The sequence below is a fragment of the Drosophila santomea genome, chromosome 4 (genome assembly GCF_016746245.2).
Source record: "Drosophila santomea strain STO CAGO 1482 chromosome 4, Prin_Dsan_1.1, whole genome shotgun sequence".
Taxonomy (NCBI): domain Eukaryota; kingdom Metazoa; phylum Arthropoda; class Insecta; order Diptera; family Drosophilidae; genus Drosophila; species Drosophila santomea.
Genome location: NC_053020.2, coordinates 1199759 through 1226943, shown reverse-complemented (window position 1 = coordinate 1226943; position 27185 = coordinate 1199759). Strand labels below are relative to the sequence as shown.

General features: G+C 35.1%; 1 protein-coding gene across 8 annotated transcripts; it reads right to left on the bottom strand.

Annotated features, from left to right (window-relative positions):
• Positions 1 to 1423: 1423 nt before the first annotated feature.
• On the bottom strand, positions 1424 to 27185 carry LOC120454895 (paired box protein Pax-5). 8 transcript variants are annotated; one of them, XM_039640543.1, is made up of 13 exons: positions 27131 to 27185; positions 23069 to 23444; positions 21238 to 21378; positions 21126 to 21164; positions 12962 to 13127; positions 12264 to 12461; positions 7851 to 8296; positions 6844 to 6932; positions 5712 to 5961; positions 5477 to 5575; positions 4508 to 5002; positions 3400 to 3507; positions 1424 to 3235 (listed from the first exon to the last, which is right to left on the bottom strand). In XM_039640543.1, exons 2-13 carry the CDS (start codon positions 23415 to 23417, stop codon positions 3072 to 3074), a joined length of 2544 nt encoding a protein of 847 aa, XP_039496477.1. In that variant the 5' UTR covers positions 23418 to 23444; positions 27131 to 27185; the 3' UTR covers positions 1424 to 3071. The 8 variants fall into 8 exon arrangements, with proteins under 8 accessions (XP_039496477.1, XP_039496476.1, XP_039496479.1 ...); XM_039640542.1 differs by lacking the exon at positions 27131 to 27185 and adding an exon at positions 26819 to 26891; XM_039640545.2 differs by lacking the exons at positions 4508 to 5002; positions 27131 to 27185 and adding an exon at positions 26819 to 26891.

Below are 27185 nucleotides of genomic sequence, written 5' to 3'. Positions count from 1 at the left end.
CCTTCACACTATATCTGTATTTGACTTTAGGACAAACAAAATAATATTTCCATCAAAAAGGAAATGAAGCTAAAATCGACAGCTCGCCGATAGATTTTAGATAGCATTGTAGACTTTCTTCTACAATTTTAATACCGATCTACTTTCGTTTGAAAATCGAAAAGGAAACGAAGCTAAAATTGATAACTCGCCGATAATTTTAACACAGCAATTAAAACCGTAATACGATTTTGCATTGACTGTATAAATACACTATAAGCACTAAAATGGAACTGCAATCAGAAAATAATAAACTATTGATAATAAAACCATACAATTTTGGCGTTGTCTAATGACACCAGAGATGCCTAACGTTAAATCAAAAATTATTATTTAAATATAATCTTAGAAATATAAACAAAATGCAGAAATTTTTTAAAAGAGAATTCGAAGTCGAAGAGCAGCCTTTCAATACAGCAGTTGTTATAATATCAATGCTCACCCGACCATGACCGCCAATGTCCAATAACTTTTTAGGTGATCCATAAAAGCACGCTACACTACATAACATTCCCTATAAGTACGTAAATCGCTTCAGTTTCTTACCGAACAAGCCCTTAGCGGTGTTCCACACAAGTAGTAGCTGAAATGTTTCAGTCTGTTTCGTTTAGCGTCCAGCAGACGTTCGATGCTGCTATATTTGAAACTAAGTTTTTATCCCAGAGGGAGCGATGCCACTGTTTACTTTTATTTATTTTTACGTCAACATTTTTAACCTTTATTAATGTAAGCCTACAAAACACAATTTACAAAACAAGACAGAACGCTCTAGTCGTTATCGTCCTCGACTATCACATACCCGTTACTCTGCTAGTGGGAGTACAAACGGGAAAGTTAAACAAAGCATAGGGGCTATAAGCTCAGAAAAAGACAACGGTTTTGTTCAAAGCGCCCTAACGGAAGTCAGATGTTTTATTTTGGACCAAAGGGAATTAAAAAAAATGTCTCTAGCAATAAGGCCATTTTGGTGATATGTTCGATAACTGTTACTTTATTCACTTCCCAATAAAAACTGCATTCCACCACTGCTATGTCCACAAACGGCAGAGTATTAAATGTTAATATTCAAGGCACTAACCCATAGCTTTCTAAGGTAAGCCTTAGAAAATGAAAACGTTTTTGTTCAAGGCGCGCTAACGGCAGTCAGCGCCTGCCGTCCCTTTTGGGCCAAAGGGAATAAAAAAAATCGATATATTTATAGTATTTCGATAATATCCGATACGATTTGGCCATGTCCGTCTGTATGAATGTCAATATCTTACGAACCAGAGACATAGACGCAGCGCAAATTGGTCGATTCATGTTGCCACGTCCACTATAACGCCCACAAGCCGCCCAATGCTGCCACGCCACACTTTTAAAAAAGGTTTTAATATTTTTTTAAAATTTTTTTATTAGTCTTAAAAATTTTCTATCGATTTGCTAAAAAAACTTAAACCGCCAAATACTGTCAGTGTTGAAGTCACTCCTTCGCAATTCCACTAGCTGGGTAACGAGTATCAGATAGTTGGGGAACTCGACTATATCGTAACAGCGCTGCTCTGGTGGCTGTATAATATAAGAACTTAGATACGGAGTCGCTGTATAATATAACAATTGAGATACGGAGTCGCTATACAATATAAAAATTGAAATACGAAATGTTTATATTATTTCTTTAACTTGTCAATTTATTAAGATACATAAATGTTTATGTCTAAATACATTTAAATTTGGTTTGTGCTTTTCTATTATAACTTGTTGTTAAAACTAGCTTAAGTCTAAATCTATTAAACAACGAATAGAACTTAAATTAAAAATTGTGTTCAAAGTCTACTAGAGTATTTTAATACAGAATATAAACACTAATTTGAAAGCATTAATATAATTTTAAATTAATGGGCCATTCTTTCATGAACCAATGTTCCAAGTTTTTAATGTTAGACGTGTATATTACAAAGGCCAATAGAACCTTGTGCGTGGTAGCCGTTTTTTTTTCTAAACAAAAATAAAATTTCAAGTAAAATATATATAAACGTTTTCAACGTTAATTGTTATTTTAAAACTGTAGAAATGCTTCTAATAAAGAAGTGTGTTATTAGGTTTGCACAAAATTTCTTTTTGCCAAAGTAACTAATTTTTTTAGTTCACCAATCAAAGCATTTTACCTTGATCGTTCAGTAGACCAAAATTTTTAAATAATAATAGTACAAATAATGTAAAAAATATTATTGCAGATTGTAGATTAGTTAACGTGAAATAAATGTTATATTATAGTTAATAACATTATAGTTTTTTGAATAAGATGCGCACCGAGGTATAATTGTGCAAAGACTTTTATATTTACGCTTTTATTTTATAATAGTCATTTAAATATTTACATTTTTACATTAAATTTAATTTTGTTGCTTAAACAATATTTAATTTAAAGATATTTCTGAAGTTTTTTAAACTTTCGTTCTAACGTTTTTGGTTAATTTTGCCTGGGCATTTTGGTTTCATATGTAAGTGAGTAGTCAGTAGTTTACTATTTTTGTAATATTTTGTATTCTTCTCTTATAAATATACCTTCTTAAATTGTAACCTAAATTTATCAATAAATGCACGTTTTTATAATAAATAAACAATAATCTTTTAGTTTTCCTTTTGACAATTTTTTTTAAATGTAGTGATGTTTGTATGCTTGTATATGCTTAAAAAGTCCCGTTCTTATTGGGCAGAGAGGAAAAATTCAGGTTATAAAGTTTAAAAATTATTCTAATTAAAATTCTTATAAATGCATTTTTCGAGAAAAATTAGAGATTCTTCTCATTTAATCTTGCATTTTCAAACTATGTTGTTATTAAGATTTTGTATAATTTGATTCATTGTAAATCATACTGGTGGTGAGTATTTACAGTAAAAAGAAACACTGAGAAATAATTTAACAAAAACTAAACATTTCAAAGATCAATTATTTATGTAAATGTTATGTTTTATTTATGTAAATTAAATGAAGTATCTGTGATGTGAGTACTTTAAACTTAATTACCATATATATATATTAAGCTTAATTAAGCAAGAAAAATGTCCGACGATTCGGATTTTGTGCACGCACTTCCGCTTCCAGGTGATGCAGCTGATGCTAGAGAGTTGGCGCGCGTTGCAGCTAAAGGTGAACGCAGATCTTGTGTTAATGGTAACTGAGTTTGACCGTTCTCATAGTAGTAGGACGAATCTGGAATAATTATAAACTTTATTAACACGCGAGGATCAAAAATCACATATTCAAGGAAAAGGAAATATCACTAATTAAAAAAAAACAGCCTCCTTGGGCTTCTATGTCAATACCCATTATCAGCACGACCACTTCTCTAAGAAGCAAAGAAGAAAATTAATTACTTATCAAGCCACTGCCAGTGCCATAACCATAGGATCCGTAAGCTCCGCCATATTGTGTATATGCAGGATTGTAGGCGTAATCTGAGCCGGGCCCAACTGAGCTGCAGCCTGAAAATTAATAACAACTTTTGTTTATTTAGTCTTATAATAAATAATAGTCTTAAATTAAATAATAGTGAATAAATAAATTAAGTTAAACCTATAATATGAAACAAACATTAAACTTTTGTTGTTACGTTTTGCTTATAAAGTGTATTAACATAAAAATATATTTAAATTTAAATGGTTAATTAAGTAAAGGTGCACTTAAGTATTCATATTCAATTACTGGTAAATATGAAGTCAGAGAGATATGAGCTTATGTAACCGCCGTTAGGTGGTTATGAAGTGCAAGCTCGGTAGCTTTGCTGCTTGTTAAAATGTTAGTCGTTCTTTTATATTTATGTAGACCACATAAGGATATATGTATGTATATTTTCTTGATAACGGTCACTAACCGAGCCAAGAGAGAGTTAAAGTTCATATACATATTTCTCAGACTCCGATTCAGTTTAGGCGATTCGATCTGGCCATATTCTCGGAAGTTCAGATTAAAAATGCAGAAAAATGCATAGTCGCACAGCGTAGGCATCACACGCTGTGCGACTATGGCTAAGAACGTTGCAACGCGCAAAATAACGCCCACAAACCACAATAAACTACCACGCCCACACTTAAGAAAAATGTCTTATTAATCGATATGAAACTATTTATGAACTATGAAATATTTTTGCTACGTCCACTGTAACGCCCACAAATTGATAATAAGCTGTCATGCCCACGCTTACCAAAAATTTTGTGATTTAATTATTTTCTTACCCATTTCTATCGATTTACCAAAAATTTCAAAATGTCTACTTCGCACTGCCGCCAGCTGGGTATCGGGTATTTGATATTCGAGAAACTCCACTATAGCATTCTGTCTTTTTTTATTATTATTTTAGATTTCAGTTAGGTTTAATCTTAAATATGCCAACACCAGTTTTGTGCAATAGAAGAAAGGTGCTAGTTTGAGAAAGTTATGGGATAACCATCTAAAATGCGTTGTGCGCATATATTATTAACTTGCCTGCGGAGTAGTGATTAAAACTTGGCAGCACTGTAGGTGTTGAATAAAGACCTACGTTGTTACTTAGATTGAGTTCAACGTCTGATCGATTGTCAGACGGGCTTATATTTAGTGACGATGTTCCTCCGCTCGCCTGCAGAAGTATTAGAGAAGATGGATGTGTACTTGTGTTTAAGTGTGATCGCCTATTTCCTCTCAATTGCTCTTCTTCTATATGATGTAGATGTGGCAAAGCAATATGATCACTGGATTGCGAATTAGAGTTGGACTTTTCAGGTTCCGTATTATTATCTTCTCTGCCTCCATCACTATTAGTCAGGGACTCCTTAACACAGGTACTATTATTTTCCGTATTGTCTGGCGAAATCCTAGTACTAATCGGGCAAAGAATTGTCGGATCCGAGCTTTCTGTCACAACAATGTGTTCTTGCCCGACTAAGGATGAACAAGTTTCCACACTGTTCATTGATGTGTAGTTTCCGTCAAATGCTAGAGCTAATATATATGCAATGGAATTAAAAGATATCTAATCTTGGAATACTTTTGTATCGTAAAAATGTAGTGCTATTTTATGTTTTTTTGCTTTTCTCGTATAAGTGCAACATATGTATGTTCTTTTTTTTATAAAGAAAAAAAAATTCGATGTTAATGACTAGAAGGCGTATTTGCAAGTTTGTATCTTTTAATAAATAAATCAAATTTACCGTCGTTATCGATGAGTTTTTAAAATGCCGCAAGCTTTTGCTGTTATGCGGATTGAACTTAAGTAACCTCTCATTTAGGTGTAATAGGTATCCTGGTCAGAGATCTGACTAAATATAGAATAATAGTAGTTTTAAAACTACTATGCCCTTTTTTTACGAATTGTAAAACGGGGTTATGAGCTGTAATTCTGTTTTTATTTAATAACCTTCTAAGCTTTAAAACTAGCAGGACTAGACAAAATTCACCAATTTTTTCGTTCCTTACCTGTGTAAAAAGGAGGGACTGTTTGTTCCTGTATTGAATTTGTGCTAAACTTCATTTCATGCATACTAATAGGAACTAACGGGGTAAGCGAACTGGCTCCTTCACAGGTTACGTTTACAAAGGAAAATAAATATAGGAAAAAATAAATTGGAAATTATATTAACAAAAATGTACCAAATAATTATACAATGAAAGAACGAAAATGATTTTAAAAACTATGGACAGCATAACTTACCAATTGAAGGTCCGATTGCTGGTGTATAAAGTGAACTCTGAGTTTGCGAAATCGTTGTAATACTGTCGTACAACATAGAAGTATCGCTGCCAGATACTGTGGGACCAGATCCTGTTATTGGGTTTGTTGAAAATCCGTTCGATGCTTCGTAGTAGGCTGCAGCAGCACAATTTCCGGTGCCTGTTGTCAAATTGCCTAGCTCGGCAAGGAGCTTGTGCTCATCCTTTATACACCATTTTCCTGACCAAATCTGAAATACAAAAAGGACTTAGTTTTATTTGTTTCCTGGAAGAAGGCTCTTTAACACTGACAGTTTTTAGCGGTTTGTGGGCGTAGCAAAATGTTTTTTACTCGGAAACGAGTAACGGGTATAATTAGCATTAACGAACCAAGTCGTTTATGTGATTTATTTACAAAATTTAAAGAATTTGTGGATTTGCTAAGTAAAACTGAGAAAGAGAAAATCGAAAATAATGTCGTGAGCTTGACAAAAAGTGGGCTCAGTTAACAGAGTGTCCAGCCCAAAGGCCCGGACAAATTTGAAAATTTTTAGTCAATCGTGAAAAGTAGGCTTTGGGATCGTGTTTCAGCGGAATGAAAACGAATTCCCAAAAAGAAATGGTCAACAATTTGTTGTGGGAGTATGCCTAAAAGATTAACTGAAGTCACCACAAGTAAAGAACTTTGGTCTAAATATATAAATTAATTATTTTATTACTAAGTTATTTTATTACTAAGTTACTCGTAAGCTAAAAAGGGTATACTAGATTTGTTGTAACAGGCAGAAGGAAGCGTTTCCGACCATATAATTTATAATATAAATAATAATAAAGAAGCTAGAGAGTTGAGATTAAACATACAGTTTCCAGAGGCATAGACGCAGAGCAAGTTTGTTGATTCATGTTTGTTAGTCTTGTAAATTTCTATCGATCTGCAGAAAAACTTTTTGCCGTGCCCATTCTAACGCCCACAAACTACAAAAAATTTTAATGTTGAAATTTCTTCGCATTTTCACTTGTTGAGTAACGGGTATCAGATAGTCGGGGAACTCGACTATAGCATTCTCTCTTGTTTTACGTAATACATAATATCAACGTGTGTAAATATATGTTTCAAGTATTTAAACACTCACATTTGGATACAGTTGATCGCCACTGTACGTTGACATACGCTGCCGTTTTCCATCATCTTCGGAATGTATATTTGCGTCACGGTTCTCATCTAAAATTTGAATAATCAGATAATTTTTTTATTTATATTTTGGTGAAGAAAAGTCATTTTTTTATATGCACGTGCCGCCTAAGTGCGTTTGTAAGTTAATAGACACTATTTCATTGACGGTAATGCAAATATAAATACATCAAGCACCCTTATAACGATATTTCATATATTTTGCTTGTTTACCCTTGCGGAGAATAATGTAATGGGTAATAGTCCAGATGTTGTTGCATACCCCTCACAATGTCAGCAACTTATTCCCGATAATTTATATAAAGACATTTTTGGCGGTCAGTCTATTTTTTAATCAAACCTATATTCGCCCGTTTGGCTACAAAAATTACATCAGCTTTTTAACGATTTACTATGAAATTAATCAATACCTATTTCTTAATTAGTACCTAAGCAATGGAGCACTTACTAAATCGTTTTAATTGTTTTTTTCATCTTACTCACAATAGTGTTTTTCTTAAATATTACCAAAAAACACAAGGAAATTACAAAATTATCCGAAATGGTTTTGAGTTGTTCATTTGGCTTTAACCCTTAATGCATTTAATATTACCACTTCAGCCACGATCTGTTTTATTGAAACAAATTTGGCACAAGTGAACGGCAGTTTATTCCCAAAAGAATTTGAAATAACATTTTTAGAAGAGCTAGATATTTTGAACAGCTTGGAATTATTATAAGCAACGTGAGGGTTGCTTCAAATAAGATTAAATCTTTTTGGTTTGTCCGCCAAGCAGTGCAAAATATCTAAAGTAACGACACCACAAGGCAATTTTTGGTTTCGTGTTCCATATTTTTACCACACGTAGATTATCTCGGTTTTTTTTTTAAGCTTTTCTTCCGTTGTTCAGATATTAAGTAATTGTTTTTTAAATAGTTTAAAGGCATATTCACTATAGAAAAACTTACCATGAGCTTCAATTCTTTTGCGTTTACAACTTGATTCCGTGTTATTGTTATTGTTTACGCTACTGTTGTTATTGTTGTTGTGAGAGTGGTGGCCATGTTGTATTCCCAAAATTCCATTTATGCTATATCCAGTCGTTCGTTGTTCAGTCGCTGAGTTTATATGCCTGGTTTCATTGCTATTGCCAATGATATGACCGACTGAAACTTGGACAGAATCAGTGCCTGACGTCGGAATAGATGCGTGTACACTCGCCGTAGCCGATACGTTTGTGTTTGCGGAATTAGCACTGCTATTACTAGTTGGTGGCTGCGGTTCCCCATTCGTTCCAGTGCTGCTGTCAAGACTTTCCGTTGCAATATGTCCCCCTCCGAGACTCTGTGGAACATGGTGCTGCTGGTGATGATGAACGTGTTTGGCTTTCTCGGCGGCTTTATTCCTTACAATTCTGAAAATGAGTGACACGAATTTAAGTGACTTAAATAAAAAATTAGTTGGTAAACTCAATCCACTCTACAAGTAATACCCCTCTAGCAATTTGTGTTTACGCGCACTGAAAAACAAGAGAGAACGCAATAGTTGCTTTCCTCCTATCAGAAACATTGCTAAGGACAAAGTTCAACATTTTGTTAGCGTAGAAATAGAATTGGTAAGCCTATGAAATAGTCTGGTGAAAACAATTTTAATTAAACTATATGAGCCAAATAGTTTTTGGCGGTTTCTGTCCGTTAGATTGCGCTTGACCAGAATGGTGTCCAGAATGACGATAAAAATTGGCAAGACAAAAGATTGAGTAAAACAAAATCCAACAATTTTTGAAAGGGTGGGAGCGGTAGATATGGGCGTTAGAGTGGGTGTGTTTATCTTCTGAACTAAAGATGCGCTGCGTGTTCGTCTTTAGAATATGCTTGATCAATAGAAACCGTCTGGGTTTTATAGTCAGCGTTTATACGGATAGACGGATTTGACCAGAACGAATGAGCAATGAACCTTCTCTTGTAACATAGTTATCATAGTTATCACCAAATCAAGAATTCCCGTATGACTGCAATGAACAGTTCGGTTTGTATAAAAAATTAAAAACAGGAGACCCCGCTATAGTCGAGTTCAAAGGAAAGTTCTCCAGGTTGGCCACGATCACCTTCGCAGTAATATTACCTACTACCTACGATTTAAAATCTTAAATTATGAAGTACTTCTGGGTGTCTCTACAGAGTTGTGGGCATTATAATGGTAGTGCCAAAGCTATTTGAATCGAAACTGCATGACGCGTGAATAGAACTAACACAAATTACAATAAAATTGTAATAATACGATACTATAATATAAACAATTTACTATAAACACTATAACAAATGACTAAGAACAAATACTATAGCAAATAAAAGGAAAGGTTCCGGACGAGATATACAGTAGAATCTGGTTATAGCAACTTTCAAGGGACCAACGATTTTACGTCGTTATACCCGGAAGACGCACTAACAGAAAGGTGTAAAAAAAAATTTTTTTTTTGTTTATTTTATGGTTGCCATGTTTGTAATAAGTTTTAACATAAAACAAATTAATTTTTTAATCAAACAAAAAATTTAATAAATTTAATTAAATAACACGGTTTTTCATAAGAAACAAGAGAGAACGCTATAGTCGAGTTCCCCGACTATCTGATACCCGTTACTCAGCTAGTAGAAGTGCAGGTTTGTGGGCGTTAGAGTGGGCGTGGCAAAAAGTTTTTTGGCAAATCGATAGAAATTTAGACGACTAATATAAAAATGAAAAAATATCTAAACATTTTTCAAAAGTGTGGGCGTGGCAGCTTTGGGCGGTTTGTGGGCGTTAGAGTGGGCGTGGCAAAACGGTTTTTGGCAAATTGATAGAAATTTACAAGACCAATACAAAAATGAAAAAATATCAAAACATTTTTCAAAAGTGTGGGCGTGGCAGTATTGGGCGGTTTGTGGGCGTTAGAGTGGGCGTGGCAACATGAATCGACAAACTTGCGCTGCGTCTATGTCTCTGGAGTCTGTATGCCCAATCTAAACTTTCTAGCTTTTGTAGTTCCTGAGATCTCAGCGTTCATACGGACGGACAGACAGACAGACGGACAGACGGACAGACGGACAGACAGACGGACGGACAGACGGACATGGCCAGATCGACTCGACTATTGATCCTGATCAAGAATATATATACTTTATATGGTCGGAAACGCTTCCTTCTGCCTGTTACATACTTTTCAACGAATCTAGTATACCCTTTTACTTTACGAGTAACGGGTATAAAAAGCAGAAAAAACTAGAAATATAACGAGACATCTCATGGAATATAGGCATGAGGTCTGCACACGCACGCTATAAACATTTTTGTGACGTCGGTTACTGATAGTTGCATTCATTTCTAACAGAGTCGTTAGATTCTTAAAATGGTCGGCATTATTTCGTTGTATTTTTTTTGGAATGTCGCAATATCCGGTTGAATTCTGAAAAATCGTCTTGGTATAAGCGGTTTGTCGCTAAAAGCGGAGACGTACTAACCGGAGGTCCTTATATGACTTTGTATGGTGACCAACCAAGCCATCGAGTTTCCGTCGGAATAACCGGTCTGACGCTATAAGAGGAGTCGTTATAACTGGATTCTACTGTATATATATCTTTTTGGTCAGCTCTGCTAGCAAAATCCATACAGCAATGTCCCTCTATCCTTCTGGCTGTCCGTCTAAGCGGCATAGATAAGGTATGCAGACTCCAGGGCTGCTAAGCCGGTCGAGTCGGTGTTTCCTTTACACTCTTGCTATAAACTTTTATAATTACAAATCGCGGCGACCTAGTGCACCTATTAAGAATCATTGGACTTCAGGGATTGCATTGATTTAAGTACATTTGACAATTTTTTTTTCAGATTAAGGTAACCATATGCTACAGAGGGTTGTAAGGGCAGAAGTTAATTCTGCCCAGTTCGTGTCCTGAAGACAACAGTTTTAGGTTTTCATTTTTTTTGAGTACTAGCTTGAAACGGGATGAGCAATTGGATATATGGACAGTGCACACAATTGAGACATATGTTTGGGATGCGAGAAAAGTACATCCCGCTACATGCACATTTCAATGTATTTGAGTGGAGGGCTGAAAACTAAAATTGGTTGAGTGCTATGAAAGTCACTTTATTAAGTGACAGTCTCCTGGGAATCAGTATAAGGGGGAGTCCTGCCGCCGCCGTACGCACAATTGTTATTCGATTGAATCACCGCCACCCTAATAATCGCTCAAGTGCCATCACATCACACATTGTCGCATTATGAAATTTTTTCTTTTTCCTTGATTATGCCATGAATTACCCTTGTCCGTCGCGACTTTTGCATTACCAACGGCCACATGCCAGCCTAGACTTTTGTTACTTTTTGCGGGGTACTAGTGGTAATACGAATCGAATTGATTATGGCTGCACGTGTCGGGCACGGTTAAAAATTATAATTCCAATTAAATTGTTTAGCCTGCAAAAATAGAATCAAGTGCGACTTGCCATTTGTAATACTCGATCAACAGATAATAAATTGTAATCATTTGTTTAAATTTAGATTAAAGTTTCAAAAATTTTTCTTAAACTTAAATTTTTGTATGAAATTTACAGATGTCTTTGCTAGCTTATAAATATTATAATTACTGTGAACGGAATCATATTAAAAATAACACTACTACATTATGAAAGTGTTATTTTAATCGAAAGGTACTACTAACTTAAATATAGCATAAAAGGACTTCATGAAAATAAATTAGATGTATAAATGTAAAACTTTGAGAGCCAGTGGGGATTAATAATAAGTTATTTGCAACGAAATGAAGAAAACAATTTCGTTGCATTTGTATCATATTCTGCTGAAGCCTGGTGCTATGACATTTTTAAAATGACATTTTACTTTAAAATAAAAGAATTATATTCAGCTGTTTTTGCAGCTGCCTCTCGGTAGCATCGTTGAATGCCACCAACATAAATTATGGTCAAAATGGATGCGCGTAAATTATAGCAGTGTGGGGCAGTGTCGATTTCGGAACTGCCACGTGGCACGGCCAAGATTCTACGATGATGTTGTCGGCAATAAAGCCACACCGGATGTCAGAAGGGAAAGTGGCTTGTGTTGTGGTCGTGTGTCAAGCATTGTGCCACAATTATGAACGCTAAAAACTACTTAGATATTTTTATTAGATGAACGCTTTGGTAGAATATAAAGACTCAGTACTGCTTGTAGTTGGGTTCATTTCAAGCTTAGTTTTTAAGGAAACGGATACGGATGTTAACAGCATGACAGCAAACAAACTTTAGATCCCATCCTCATAACGGATGTGCGCATATACATACATACATACGTTGTAATCTGTATTAGGTTTCATTGGGACTAAAAATATTTTCTAACATTTTCTTACCGGTTTATAGAAGAAACACTGGGAACATTATCCTGGGAACATATAGCTTCTGCCAAAAGTCGATCTCGTATTTCCCAAGCAAACATTGTGGGATTTTCGCGTTTATAGTTTGCTATTGCATCTACAACCGGAGGAGTGGCCACTTTCGGTTTGGAGCCGCCAATAACACCAGCTTTAAAACTACCAGTCTCATAATATCTGAAAGTAAAGGATTGGATAGCTTAGCAATCAAAATAACAACTACATCATTAAAATTCCTATTATACCTCTGCCGAAGCTGGCCAGGCATTGAAGCAGACAGTTGCGGCCATATAAAGTGTATTTATATTTAATCAGTATTAACAGTCAAATCGATTTGTCTGTCCGCACGTAAGATTCCGCGAAAATTAGTCTTTCAGTTTTAAAGTTTAATACATGAAAAGTTTTTTTTCCCTTGAACGTAGTATATAACTCGGACCACTTTTGCTTATGTTAGTTGTATTATAATAGGAAATAGGCTAGTTTTTCGATTAAATAAAATTTCCGGCCTAATTTTAAAAGCATCAAACGACTATATCATAACTTCAGTCGGAACAGTCTTAAAATAACTAGCAAATTAATGGAATAGAAATTGAGTAAGTATTACATAACAGATTAATAACCAAACCTGTCGTGCAGTACATACTTTTCAAAATCGTTTTATTTAGGTGTTTTATTACCTTGAAAGGATTTTAGACACACAACCATGACTAACGCGTAATTGACGTGATATGTCACATGGGCGGACACCATTGTGGGCCAGCTCCACAATACGCTGACGAACGACATCGGGAAGTGGGCGACCATTAACGAATACGCCACCAAGTTGATTAACGCCTCCATGACCTAATTAAGAGAAATTAAGTGGAGCTATGGTAAAGTTTGATATTCAATTGTCATTAAATATTGCAAAACAAATATTTATATACTGAAAATATTAAGAAATTTGTTAAAAAGTTTGTAACGCTGCAAACTTAATACAGTTTAGAATAAAATATATTTTAACCGGCTCAAGATATGTAACCTTTGATCCAGTTAAAACAAGAGAGAACGCTATAGTTCCCCGACTATCAGATACCGTTACTCAGCTAGTGGAAGCGCAAAGAAACATTTTTTACATTTTTCTGGCACATTAATAGGAATAAAGAAAAATAATAATTAAATAAAAAAAAAATTAAAAATGTTTCAAAAGTGTGGACATAATAGTTTCGGGCGGTTTCTGGGCGTGGCGAAAAGTTTTTTGGTAAATCGATAAAAATTTACAATACTAATAAACAAATGAAAAAATAATAAATGTTTCAAAAGTGTGGGCGTGGCAGTTTTGGGCGGTTTGTGGGCGTGGAAACATGGGTCAAAAAACTTGCGCAGCTTCTATGTCTCTGTATTCTGCATGCTTAATCTCAACTTTCTATCTTTAATAGTTCCTGAGATCTCGACGTTCATACGGAGAGACGGACATGGCCAGATCGACTCGGCTATTGATTCTTATCAAGAATATATATTTTTTATATGGTCTAAAACGCTTCCTTCTGCCTGTTACATAATTTTCAACGAATCTAATATACCATTTTACTCTCCGAGTAAGGGGTATAACTATTAGAAGCACTCTATAAAATATTCGATTTTATCTTGCTATACCACGCGCTTTGATGCTTGCATATCTCCTGTTCGTATCCCATTTTAGGCATTTTCGTCCGTCTGTCCATATGAACGCCTAGATCTCAGGATCTATAGAATCTAGAAGGTTAAGGTTAAGCATGAGGTTTCCAGAGACATATGTATACGCAGCGCAAGCTTGTTTCCAAATGATTCCAGGTCCACTCTTACGCCTACAAACCGCCCACAACTATCACGCCCACACTTTTGGTAAATGTTTTGATATGTCGTATTTTAGGCTAATAGTCTTGGAACTTTTTTTTAAACTCTGTTTGTCACGCCATCTAACTGCCAAGACCACACTTTAAAATACAACAATTTTTTTTATTTCAATATTTGAATTTCCAAATTGCTACCGATATTCCAGAAAATGTGGAAATTTGCTGAGTAACAGGTATCTGATTTTGGGGGAACTCAACAATACCATTTAGTCTTGTTTTTATCGTTTTATATTAATCTTCGTTAGTTCGTAAAATACAACCGATTCGCAGCCAATGTAAAACAAAGGAAGCCGCACGTCTCATATAGAATGAATGCAAAAGTATTAATGACAAACATACTGCAAGTGAACGAAGAACGCTTGTCACACCTAATTTAAAAAACATGACTGTAGGATTCTCAATTAATTCGAATATTCAGTGCTTACTTCAATTTATTCTTAATGTGTTATTCCTGATTTTAATTAGTTTATCGAGCTAAATAGTTGAGTTTCTCGACTATCAGATACATTTAATTCAGGTAGTGGAAGTACAAAGGAAATGTTTTAACAATTTTTGTCCTATCGATAGAACTCAAATAATAAATTAAAGAAAACAAAAGTGTAGATGTTACCGTTTTTGGTAATTTGTGATACTTTGTGTGTGATTGGGTGTCTAATGTTTTTGATATACCGATAGAAATGGTCAAAACTAATTAAAAATCGCATTATAGTCTTGGGTGGATTGTGGGCTTTAAAATAAACGGAGAAGATACTTTTTTGGGATATCAATAAAAATTGACAATTAGAAGAATGAAAAAAAAACACATTTTTTAAAAGTGTGCAATAGTAAGCGTGGGTACGTTCTGAAAAAAAAAATACAAAACAGGTATGGAGTTGTTGCCCTACCGGCAACAGGCTTATTAGTAGTATTTTCTTAACCTTTGTTCCTTTAACCCAACGAACCTTTCTAAAATTCTTTCTGTAATTGTAATTAGTTAAGAACGCAGATTGTAGTGATGCCTTTTATAATAGAATATTGGGATAAAGCATGCAAATTCTTGTGCCACTTTCGCCAAAATACCTCACAACATATCTTTCGATTTTTAAAATTTTTATTTGTGTTTTGGTGAATACCAATAAATTTTGCAAAAACATTTCTCTACGCTTACCGTACTAAACTCTGAAGTCCGACAGACATGGAAGAATTCGATCTATTGCGCTATGTGGACCTCGAGAGCTACCACAAAACCAACAGCTTTGCTTTTGGTAATCGTGTGAACTAGCATTAAAGCCAAAAATATGAAGTGCATCTTAATGCGCCTTTATTCAAAACAATAAAACACACTACAAAATTGGGATATTTTGGTTTGCCAGAGAGCTTTTGTTTTTTTTTGTATCTTTTAAACAGAACAATTTTAATTAAAAAAAAATTAACAGCTGAAGATTTGACCTATACCCATTGTGAATTACTCAGCGTAATATCTGTTGTTCAAAAACACCGTAATATGGGCATTGTTGTTCTTAATGTCACAAAAATGCATAAAATGTTTTTGTTTACGCTTGCTCGTCACTAGATAGCCACCATAGAAATCAAGCTATTAAGTAATAAAAATAATGTTAAATACATAAATAAAAATATTTATAACAATTCCAGAAAATAAAATTCAAATTTAAAATTAAATGAAAGGTGGGCGTGGCCATAGCATAAAACAATCAAACGCTATGTAGACGAAACTTAAATCTAGTATACTCATGCAGTAGCATATCAAACATAAGCAGCTGTGGCAGGCGTTCAAACATTTTTCAAATTTTTTGTCGATTAGTAGCAATATTAAAAAATAACTAAATTATCATCGAATTCGGCATAAAGTTGGTGCACTATGCGCCATTGGCCCCAACAGTTTCAAAGTTCACAAAGTTAAATTCTGTACTTTAAGATTGCAAGACGCAATTGCGTTTAAAATATTTGTATTACATGTATAATATTCCATCATGTTCTGGTTGTAGCGATAAGCTGTAGATAGGTCCATCGCAGAATAGAAAAGTAGTATTGTATTTTCTTTTTTAAACCAAAAATTAAGACACAATCACATTATTGTATTCACTTTGAGCACCATTTTATTAAAAGTTTTTTGAAGGGTGGGATTTATCTGCAAGCGTGACACACGTATCGCACCGCAACCGCAAACCGTAACGGTAAACCGAACTTGTAATCGATGCCGGAACAGCTAGAAGTGCTCCGATTGTAGCAACGATGTTCTGATTGACGTTCTGGAAAAGCACTGTCCATCGACAGGCTTTTGAAGATGAAGTTTGATTTTCGTTTGTCTACTTCTTTGCATAAGTAAAGTGGACGGAACACTCTCGTTGCTGTGGCTTATTCAAAAGATATGGTCTTCTTTTGGCCAGCCATTGACATTATTTTTTCTTTTATTTAAAAGCGTGTTTTCTCTTTCGTTTTGTGTACCGTAAAATATTGCTAACCATTTTTTCCGGACTGTTTGCTGCCAGCCGCAGAGATTCTGCGCACGATTTCCTTATTCTTATCTACTTCTACAATTTTTGATTGTCCCTATCTTTACTTCACGTGCGAAGCTGTGGGCGTATGCATGTCCTTGGTAATACGTCGTTCTCTTTACACTCACAACGCGACCGCTCCGCCCACCCGTATCGGTTGCCGTTGACTTCGGTCTGGCGTTTTCATCTTACTGCAGCCAGCCAATGAAGACGGTCCTAAGCCGGGGAAGGTTAAGGCGTAGCATCGCCAAACGATGATACTGGGTGGCTGTTCCTGTAGTGGCCAATAAAATCGCTCTGAGCATGGCAACTTTTGTGTGGATGGGAAAAAGGTTTATTTTTAGGCAATTTTAGGTTTTATGCCTAGTGCCAGTATGACACAATTTGGCACACTCTGAAAACAATTAATTTATAGAGATTATGCCAAAAGTCAAAGAAACACTAAACCCGCTAATCAAAGTATTAAAAATATTTATTTAATTTTTAATTTATGCATGTGCTCTCCCTCTGTCTTTGACTGACATTAACAGGAGCACAAACACATTTGGGACTGGAACGAGCAAGCCAGCGGCCACGAAATCAACCAATAGCCACAAAGAAGGTCTGGCATCGTGTGCAACGGCGCCAATCACAGCACACCTCCCTGCCCACTCCATTAACATGTAGCCCCTGTGTATTTCGACATCTCTTTCTCACTCTTGCATAACACGCAGCCGTTTCTTTGCAACACTCCGACACCAACCCATTTAAATTTTATAAATAATAATCATAAATAGGGACTAATATGTTTTAAGAATGTATTCAAAAATAACGTAATAAATGTAACCTAATTCACCTTTCTCGACTATCTGGATAAAAATCTCGTTGCTTTTTACCTATCTACCTTAACTTGTGTACTCATGGTCTAAAGGATAAGCATTAATGTATTGGTATTAGTATTATAGTAGGCAGTATTACCTTAAAAATTGTCTCTACCGCAAATTACTGTTGATAGCGTTATCTGCCTCAAAATATTGTCGCTATTTTTCTCCAGACATTAAAAACATTTTTAATTGAAATTATAAAATTTGCTAAATTCTTAAATGCTTACCAAATATATTAATAATGATGAAACAAAAATGTATTTAAGCAGCAAAAATATATATTTTTTTGTCAAGTATTTTTAAGGCCAAATTCCCCACGCCCATAATTTTTATGATTTTTAATAGTGTTGTATACCCGTTACTCGTAAAGTACAGGGAATACTAGATACGTTGAAAACTACGTAACAGGCAGAAGGAAGCGTTTTCGATTATATAAAGTATATATACATATATTTAGGATCAATAGCCGCGTTGAACTGGCAATGTCCGTCTGCTTGTCCGTCCGTATGAACGTCGAGATCTCAGGGACTCCTAAAGCTAGAAGGTTGAGATTAGATTCCAGAGACATACTGTGTTTATGTAAGTTTATTAACTGATGTGGTCAAGCGCACTCTAACGGCCAAAAACCGCCAAAAACTGCCATTCGCACACAAAAATCTTTTTGCCTCGCCCACTCTAACGCCCACAAACTTTTAAAAAAATTTTTTTATTTATATTTATTATTTTTTTTGCCCAAATTCTACCGATATTCCAGAAAATGTGGAAATTTCACTAGAAGTTTCCACTAGAAAGTTGAGATTGGGCATGCAGACTCCAGAAACAATGACGCAGCGCACGTTTATTGATCCATGTTGCCACGCCCACTCTAACAAAAACCGCCGCAAACTGCCACGTCCATACTTTTGAAAAATATTTTAAATTTTTTGTTAGTCTTGTAAATTTTTATTGATTTGCCGAAAAACTCTAACTGTCCGTGCTGAAATTTCTCCTTTGCACTTTCACTAGCTGAGTAACGAGATAGTCAGGAATAGTCTCTCTTGTTTTAATTTTATTATTTGATATGCAAATTTCTAAGGATATACCAAAAAAGAAAAACTGTGCACAGGTGCATATCATCTCTCTTTCATATTACCATATTGTCTCTCTTGTTCATAGCTTCACCCGATACTCGTAAAGTAAAAAGGTATAATGGATTCGTTCAAAAATGTAACAGGTTGAAAAAACATTTCCAGAGACATAGACACAGCTTAAGTTCCCTTAGAGTTCCCTCTATCGCCCGCAAACCGCCCGAGACTTCATGTTTTTCATGTTTTTATTTGTCTTGAAATTTGCTATTGATTTGCTACAAAACTTTATGTTACGACCCACAAACCGGTCAAAACTGCCACGCCCGCTATTTTTAATTTTTTAAAAATTTTATTTGTCTGGCCAATTCTTTCATTTTATTATTTATTTATAAATTTCTATCAATATTCTATGTTGAAATTTCTCGTTCCCACTCCCACTAGCTGCGTAATTGGATATGATAGTTATATTAATCGACTATAGCATGCTCTCTTGTTATACCCGTTACTCGTAGAGTAAAAGGGTATACTAGATTCGTTGAAAAGTATGTAACAGGCAGAAGGAAGCGTTTCCGACCATATAAAGTATATATATTTTTGATCAGGATCAATAGCCGAGTCGATCTGGCCATGTCCGTCTGTCCGTCCGTCTGTCCGTCCGTTTGAACGTCGAGATCTCAGGAACTACAAAAGCTAGAAAGTTGAGATTAAGCATACAGACTCCAGAGACATAGAAGCAGCGCAAGTTTGTCGATTCATGTTGCCACGCCCACTCTAACGCCCACAAACCGCCAAAAACTGCCACGCCCACACTTTTGAAAAATGTTTTGAAATTTTTTCATTTTTGTATTAGTCTTGTAATTTTCTATCGATTTACCAAAAAACTTTTTGCCACGCCCACTCTAACGCCCTCAAACCGCCCAAAGCTGCTACGCCCACACTTTTGAAAAATGTTTTGATATTTTTTCATTTTTATATTGGTCTTGTAAATTTCTATCGATATGCCAAAAAACTTTCTGCCACGCCCACTATAACGCCTACAAACCGCCAAAAATTGTGTTTAAGACTCTCCTTCTCCCTTCCACTAGCTGAGTAACGGGTATCAGATAGTCGGGGAACTCGACTATAGCGTTCTCTCTTGTTTTATATTGTCATAGTCTTTGAACACCTGCAGTTTACACTTTTGTTTATACTTTCGAAGTCTAGATCTAGTCAAATGCTTTGCTTTCCAAAAGTTTTTTGTAGTAATATTACAAAACAGCAGAATGTATGTTTATCAAGATATAAATGATAATACTTAGTTTTTTCGAACTACTTCTAGTCATAGTATATTTAGTAGTAAATACTCATTCGGCACTCTTTATGGGCTAATTAGAAAATTGTATATAGTATATTTAATAAGTCAAATGCAAAATTATTTTGAGTTAAAAACGTTATTATCACAACTTTTTTTTGGAACCCAACGTATCCCTTTGTTTACTTTGTCTAAATTTGTTTTTTCTTTGATATACATAGTATAATCCGGAAATGCATATACATGTCAAACGTTTCATAAAAGCTTTGAATTTAATTGTTTTGAAGTACACACAAATTAACATTTTTAACATTTTTGTTTCTTTGATTATATAATACCACATTTTCAGTTTATATTAGTGGTCACCAAAATATAAAAAGCACACCTGTTACTTTTTATAAATGCACATCCACTCTGAAATTAATATTCAATTGTTTATTCAACTGACACTTTTACTTGTTGTCTTTATCAAACCAACCTTCTTTACACCGCACTTTACACTTCTTCGCACATAAGCTATGTGTTTCTAGATATATTGAAATTCTTTAGGAAGAATCATCCGCCGATAATAAACTCTAAACTCTAAACAAACAAACTTTTTGGCATTTTGATAAAAGCATGCAAAACAAAGAACGTCTTTATAGTGACTAGTATCAAATTTAAAATTACCATGCCTGAAAATGGTTCATTTAAATTAAAAAATCCTTTAGCACCGGAAGTAGGTACCTAAGGTACTCTGCCTTCAGTTGATTTAAGTTGTACTCACGGAGTAATCTGTGTTCCCATACATTTGTGGTTACGGAGTCGGTGCTGAGTTACTATTATATTTTTTTTATATATCCTGATAATAAGGGGCGTTGTAATCATACACCATTTGTGCTTTAATTTGAATGTGAATCAGATCTTGATGTTGTACGATCATCAACTTAGTGGGAAGACGGGAACAGGGTCTAGTCTCCAATGACCATTTCCATTACCCAAACCAAATAAATACAAGAAACAAAAGGAACTGTGTCATAGCCAGGAAACAGCTTTGCGGTCAAAGTTTTTTTTTTTCAATTAGGCACGCAGTTACTTGAGACAATTCCAACTAAGCCGCAGAAAATTGATCCGGTGGTGGTCACTTAGCTTTGTGAGAAATCTTTGCTGATGCAAAAATCAGTATGAATGATTCGTGGGATATGGGTATTTGTGCTATTCGGTCACACGGTTGTCTAAGTATATTTATGGAAAACTATAAAGTTATCTTACCATCACCAGAAATACTGCCCTGCGAACTGTGTGAGTCTTCTGAAAAGATATATTAATAATATTTTCCATTTAAATATAGGTATAAATATAAGCACGGATGTCAGTTTGGTACCTGCCCCGTTTGGAACTTCGTTCATGGCTGTTATCCACTCCACGCCTTGGGCCTGTGACATGAAATTGTTAGCAGATGGCGTCGTATTCGTATCCGAAACGTTGATCAGTATCCTGTTTGAATATTCATCAAACTTGTTCGCTAGATTTTAGTATTTAAAGACATTAATGTATTGTTTAGCTTGCTGATATTTTACTTTTTTTTTTTTTGCTAAAAATGAATTAAAAACCAGATAGAACGCTATCGTAGAGAACTTCATTACTCAACTCAGCAAATCGGAGTGCGAACGAGAAATTTCATATCGATGGGTCTGGCAAACCCAATAAAAATAATTTTAAAACGCGGGTGTGGCAGTTTTGGAAGAATTGTGGGTGTTTAAATGGGCGTGGCAACATTTGGAAGCAAATATTCTGTCTATGTCTCTAAAATATATATATATATACTTTATATGGTCGAAAACGCTTCTCTCTACCAGTTAACTACTTTTCTACGAATCTAGTATGATCTTTCAGTCTACGATTAACGGGTATATATATTTTGTATACGGAAAAAATCTTAAGTACGGAAACGCAAAAAATCTTAAAAAAGTTAACACCGGCCTTTTATGAAGTAAAAGGATTGTATATCATATCCACTTTCTTTACTGTCGGTAAAAAGACATTATCAAATGCTACCTTTACTTCCAACAAGTTTTGTGAAAAAATAAAATGGAATTAAAATTTGTAAAGTCAAGTGAAAAATCATTTTCGGGAGAAACAAATTTCTACTGATTTTTTTAGTGTACAAAACGACAATATATGTATGTATATTATTCGTTGGTTAAGAATTCGAGGAGGAAAATCGTGGAACATTCCAATGGAAACATGTGAAATTTCCCTTTACCGAAAATTCCGTGACTTGAAGTAAACACCTTTTAATTTCTGGTCCCTGAAGCTTTCATACAACTTGCATATGAATTCAAGAAGAGTCGATTTCTACGTCTACTGGTGCCACTAGCAAAATCTTGGAAGGGGATATAAAAGGTTTTCAATCGCGTTTTTCCCCTTCTCTTCCCCAGAAATCGCTATTGTTCTTAAGTTTTGGTCGGTTGCAACTTGAATTACCATCTTTTGCTTTTGCCGGTCATCACTTATCCACTACAAATATTAATGACATGAAAATGTAATCTTTTGTTTAAGTTTAATCGTTAATGTAAACTAGAATATATCAATTTAAATATTTTGTCATTTTCTAAAATAGTTTGTTTTCGTACATTTATAAGAATTTAAATTTAAAAAGTTTACAATACAAAACTCAAAAATTATGCTCCCTTTTGAAAATTAAAATCTAAACATAAAAGGAAGCAAGCACCGATACACCGATACTGACCAAAAACGGAACTATAGCTTTCTTTTTAAAGTTTTTAATTATTTGTTCGGTTTTTCCTTTGGCAATATAGTCGTCGGACTTAAATTCATTTGAAACTGAAACTAGCAAAATATTTCAATTAATTTGACACACATTTTCCGACTTATGATGCTAGTTAAATTACAACCAAAATTATTTCTTATCAAAAAATATTTTGTATACCGAATTAGAATACTTTTCAATAAAAAAAAAGAAGGTACAATTCGTCGGATTATTTCTTTGGCAGCTATATTATATAGTGGTCTGATCTGGGCGGCTCCGACAAAGAAGTTTCATGCAGATAGTTTTTAAACTAAAACTAGTTTGCGTAAAAATGGACGGACGGATAGGACAGACGGACATTGCTATACCGCCTGGGCTGTTTCTACAGGTAAAGAATTTATATACTGGTCGCAAATGTTTTCTTCTAGAGTATTTTGGTTACCTTTTGACTTATCTTCCATTTGGGGTGAGGTATACACGTTACTTCCGGAAAGATGTTGATGACCTTGCCGATTTTGATTAGTATTGATAGTAGTGCTCAGACTATCACCAGTGCGGGAGTTCTGTAAATTGTGCAAAGTCGGAGGAACGACATGTTGCTGATGATGAGATAGGTGATGTTGTTGCAGATTTTGGGAATCGTGCTCTAGCTGGGCTGTACTTGTATTAGGGCTTTCTTCTTGACTTAAGTGTAGAATGTGCGGCTGTAAAATACGATGTTGGAGCTCATGTGATAGTGTCCCGAGCCCGTGGCTATGATGTGAAGATGTCTGTACATCCATTATAAGCATCAAGGATTCAATAGAGAGTTTAAGTTCCTAAAATAAAGAAAATTGTTTGTTATTTTATTATGAAAGAAACGAGCAGAGAAGTTAGCTTATCCAAAGTACTTAACCTATGTAGTTACGCAAAAATGAATAAGTCCGCAAACAAGAGAACGCTATAGTCGAGTGCCCACTGACCGCTTTTGGCGGTTTGTGGGCGTGGCAAAAAGAAGGAAATTTACAAAAATAGCAAATATTTAAAAAAATATCAAAACATTTTTCAAAAGTATGGGCGTGGCAGTTTTGGACGGTTTGTGGACGTTAGGGTGGGCGTGGCAACATGGATGAACAAACTTGCACTACGTCTGGACTCTGCATGCTTAATCTCAACTCTATCGCTTTTATAGCTCCTAAGATCTCGACGTTCATATGGACAGACAGACGGACAGACCGACATGGCCAGATCGACTCGGCTATTGATCCTGATCAAGAATATATATACTTTATGGTCGGAAACGCTTCCTTCTAGCTGTAACATACATACATACTGTTCAACGAATCAAGTATACCCTTTTACTCTACGAGTAACAAGAGCTATGAACCAAATTTGTATGTTTTCAGAAATCTAGTGTATACCAACTTATACATTTTATGACTAACAATAAATTTTATAGTCCATTTCCTCGCTATCAGATACCCGTTACTCAGGTAGTGTTAGGAAGTGCTAGGAATTTTGTTGTCAGAAATTGGCAGGAAATAAGTAAAATATAAACAATACTATTCTTTTCAATTATTTTTCGACTATTTACATAGCAGTATATATGGTAAAATAACATAATCTTAAACATTCGTTATTTTATTTTAATAAAAAAAAAATTAATTCAACAAGTTAATGAAATTTTAAGTGTATTTAACCGTAAAACTCACTTTTTATTTGTGCCTTTATTGGCACACAGAAGACTATTGCATTTCCCGCTCATGTAAACTGTACGTCTGTGCTGCCTTTGTTTTTTTGAGCAAGGTGCACATTATACCCGCCAAATAAAGGCTGAACCCGCGCAAACGTGTTTGCTAGCACTCATTCACCTGTTGTTAATTGACCTTTTTGGGACCATCACTCCCCTAAGGGTCAATATAGCAAAATGAACGAGCTACGTACATGGGTATGAGAAGAAATGTGTTCGTTTAGACCATCTGCTTTATTTTTACATTTATAGTTTCAATAATAGCCCAATAAGAGAGAACGATATAGTCGACTATCAGATACCCATTAAACAGCTAGGAGCAGAGGGGAGTTGAAATAAATGATTAAAAACAAGAGAGAACGCTATAGTCGAGTTCCCCGACTATCTGATACCCGTTACTCAGCTAGTGGAAGGGAGAAGGAGAGTCTTAAACACTGACAGTTTTTGGCGGTTTGTGGGCGTTAGAGTGGGCGTGGCCAAACGTTTTTTGGCAAATAGATAGAAATTTACAAGACCAATACGAAAATGAAAAAATATCAAAACATTTTTCAAAAGTGTGAGCGTGGCAGTTTTTGGCGGTTTATGGGCGTTAGAGTGGGCGTGGCAACATGAATCGACAAACTTGCGCTGCGTCTATGTCTCTGGAGTCTGTATGCCCAATCTAAACTTTCTAGCTTTTGTAGTTCCTGAGATCTCAGCGTTCATACGGACGGACAGACAGACAGACGGACAGACGGACAGACAGACGGACGGACAGACGGACATGGCCAGATCGACTCGACTATTGATCCTGATCAAGAATATATATACTTTATATGGTCGGAAACGCTTCCTTCTGCCTGTTACATACTTTTCAACGAATCTAGTATACCCTTTTACTCTACGAGTAACGGGTATAAAAACCTTTAAAGTGTCTGCTCGCAATGTTCGGAAACAAGCTAGCACCGCTTTTATAGTTCTCGCACGGAAAGACAGACGGACATGGCTAGACCGACTGGGCTAGTGATGCTGATCAAGAATAGTAGTATACGATATAATATACTACCAATAGTTATTTATGCCTTATTATGATGAATAAATTGATTATCATAATTATTACAGGTTAACACATTCACTCACTGCGTCAAATCCCAATGAACCACTGTGTCATAACGGAGGATTTAACTTAGTTTGACATATTTAACTTGTACCATCATCGGTACTTTTTAGTTTGCAACGCAGTAAAGGATACTTTATGTACTATATAAATAATCAACAGCCAAGTCGATATAGCCATGTCAGTCCGTCGGTTTCTAGGCCATCTCGTCTCAGAATTTTAACTAACTGCTTGAAGCTTTGGTCAATATATTAAGACAATATCATAAAGTATCCTTTGAAGCAGTCAAAAAATTAATGAAAAATAAAAGAGAGAAATTACAAAAATCAAACATTTTTGGAATAATATATCATATAAATTTTCTTCGGTATACAGTAGTTGTTTTTTATAAATATATTACGGAAGTATGATACGGTAATGGATAAATAAAAAGTATGCCCTCTGACTTTTATAATTTTTGTAGCACTTACATGAAATAACAAGAGAGAACGCTATAGTTGAGTTCCCCGACTATCTGATACCCGTTACTCAGCTGGTGAAAGTGCGAAGGCGACTCTTTAGCACTGACAGTTTTTGGCGGTTTGTGGGCGTTAGAGTGGGTGTGGCAAAAAGTTTTTTAGCAAATCGATAGAAATTTAAAAGACTTATACAAAAATGAGAAAATATCAAAACATTTTTCAAAAGTGTGGGGGCGGCAGTTTTGAGCGATTTGTGAACTTAGAGTGGGAGTGGCAACATGAATCGACAAACTTGCGCTGCGTCTATGTCTCTGGAGTCTGTATGCTTAATCTTTCTAGCTGTTGTAGTTCCTGAGATCTCAGCGTTCATACGGACGGACAGACAGACGGACGGACGGACAGACAGACGGACATGGGCAGATCGACTCGGCTATTGATCCTGATCAAGAATATATATACTTTATATGGTCGGAAACTCTTCTGCCTGTTACTTATTTTCAACGAATCTAGTATACTCTTTTACTATACGAGTAACGGGTATAAAAACAATAGAACACAAACATTTTATCAATAGAGTATTTTTCAATTATTTACATTTTGGGGATTTAAAATATATAGTTAAAAGTCACGGTCTAGCACATCGGTCCTGCTACGAGGTCATTGGGGCTTATTTACTTTGTTCTTTTCAACACAAACTGATATTCAGGCAGAATACTGGGTAATAACCCATACTACATTCAATTCAACAAAATTAAAAGTGGGAAAAACAATCGTATTTTCACACACTCCAGTCGAATAATAGCTATGGAGAGCCAGAATACTTAGTTAAGACAGTCTATGAAAACAGAGAAAACAAGAATTCCAAGGTCAGGAGCGTGGGTAAATATAAGTTCTTTAAATTCGGCTTACCCTCTTTTATTAAAAGCCGAACTCAATCTTCTCTAGTGTTTAATGTTAAATAACTTGAATGATTTAAGAATTTATTTTCACCTTCATAATATTTAAAACTAAAAGTCATTTAGTCTACTCACTAACTATTTTTATATTTTAAAGATTGGTAAACATAAAATTGATTTAAATAATTTAAATAAATTGTCAGTTATTGAACGTCACTGTTTCAAATCACAATGCAATGTCAGTTATCATTATACACTCTTAATATCACTGACTTTACGGATCTAAGCCAATACGGTACTTGAGAGATAACAAGACAGCGCGTACCACCTGTTGGCTATAAATCCACGAAGTAACACGATTTTCAGGTGGATCTTGAAGC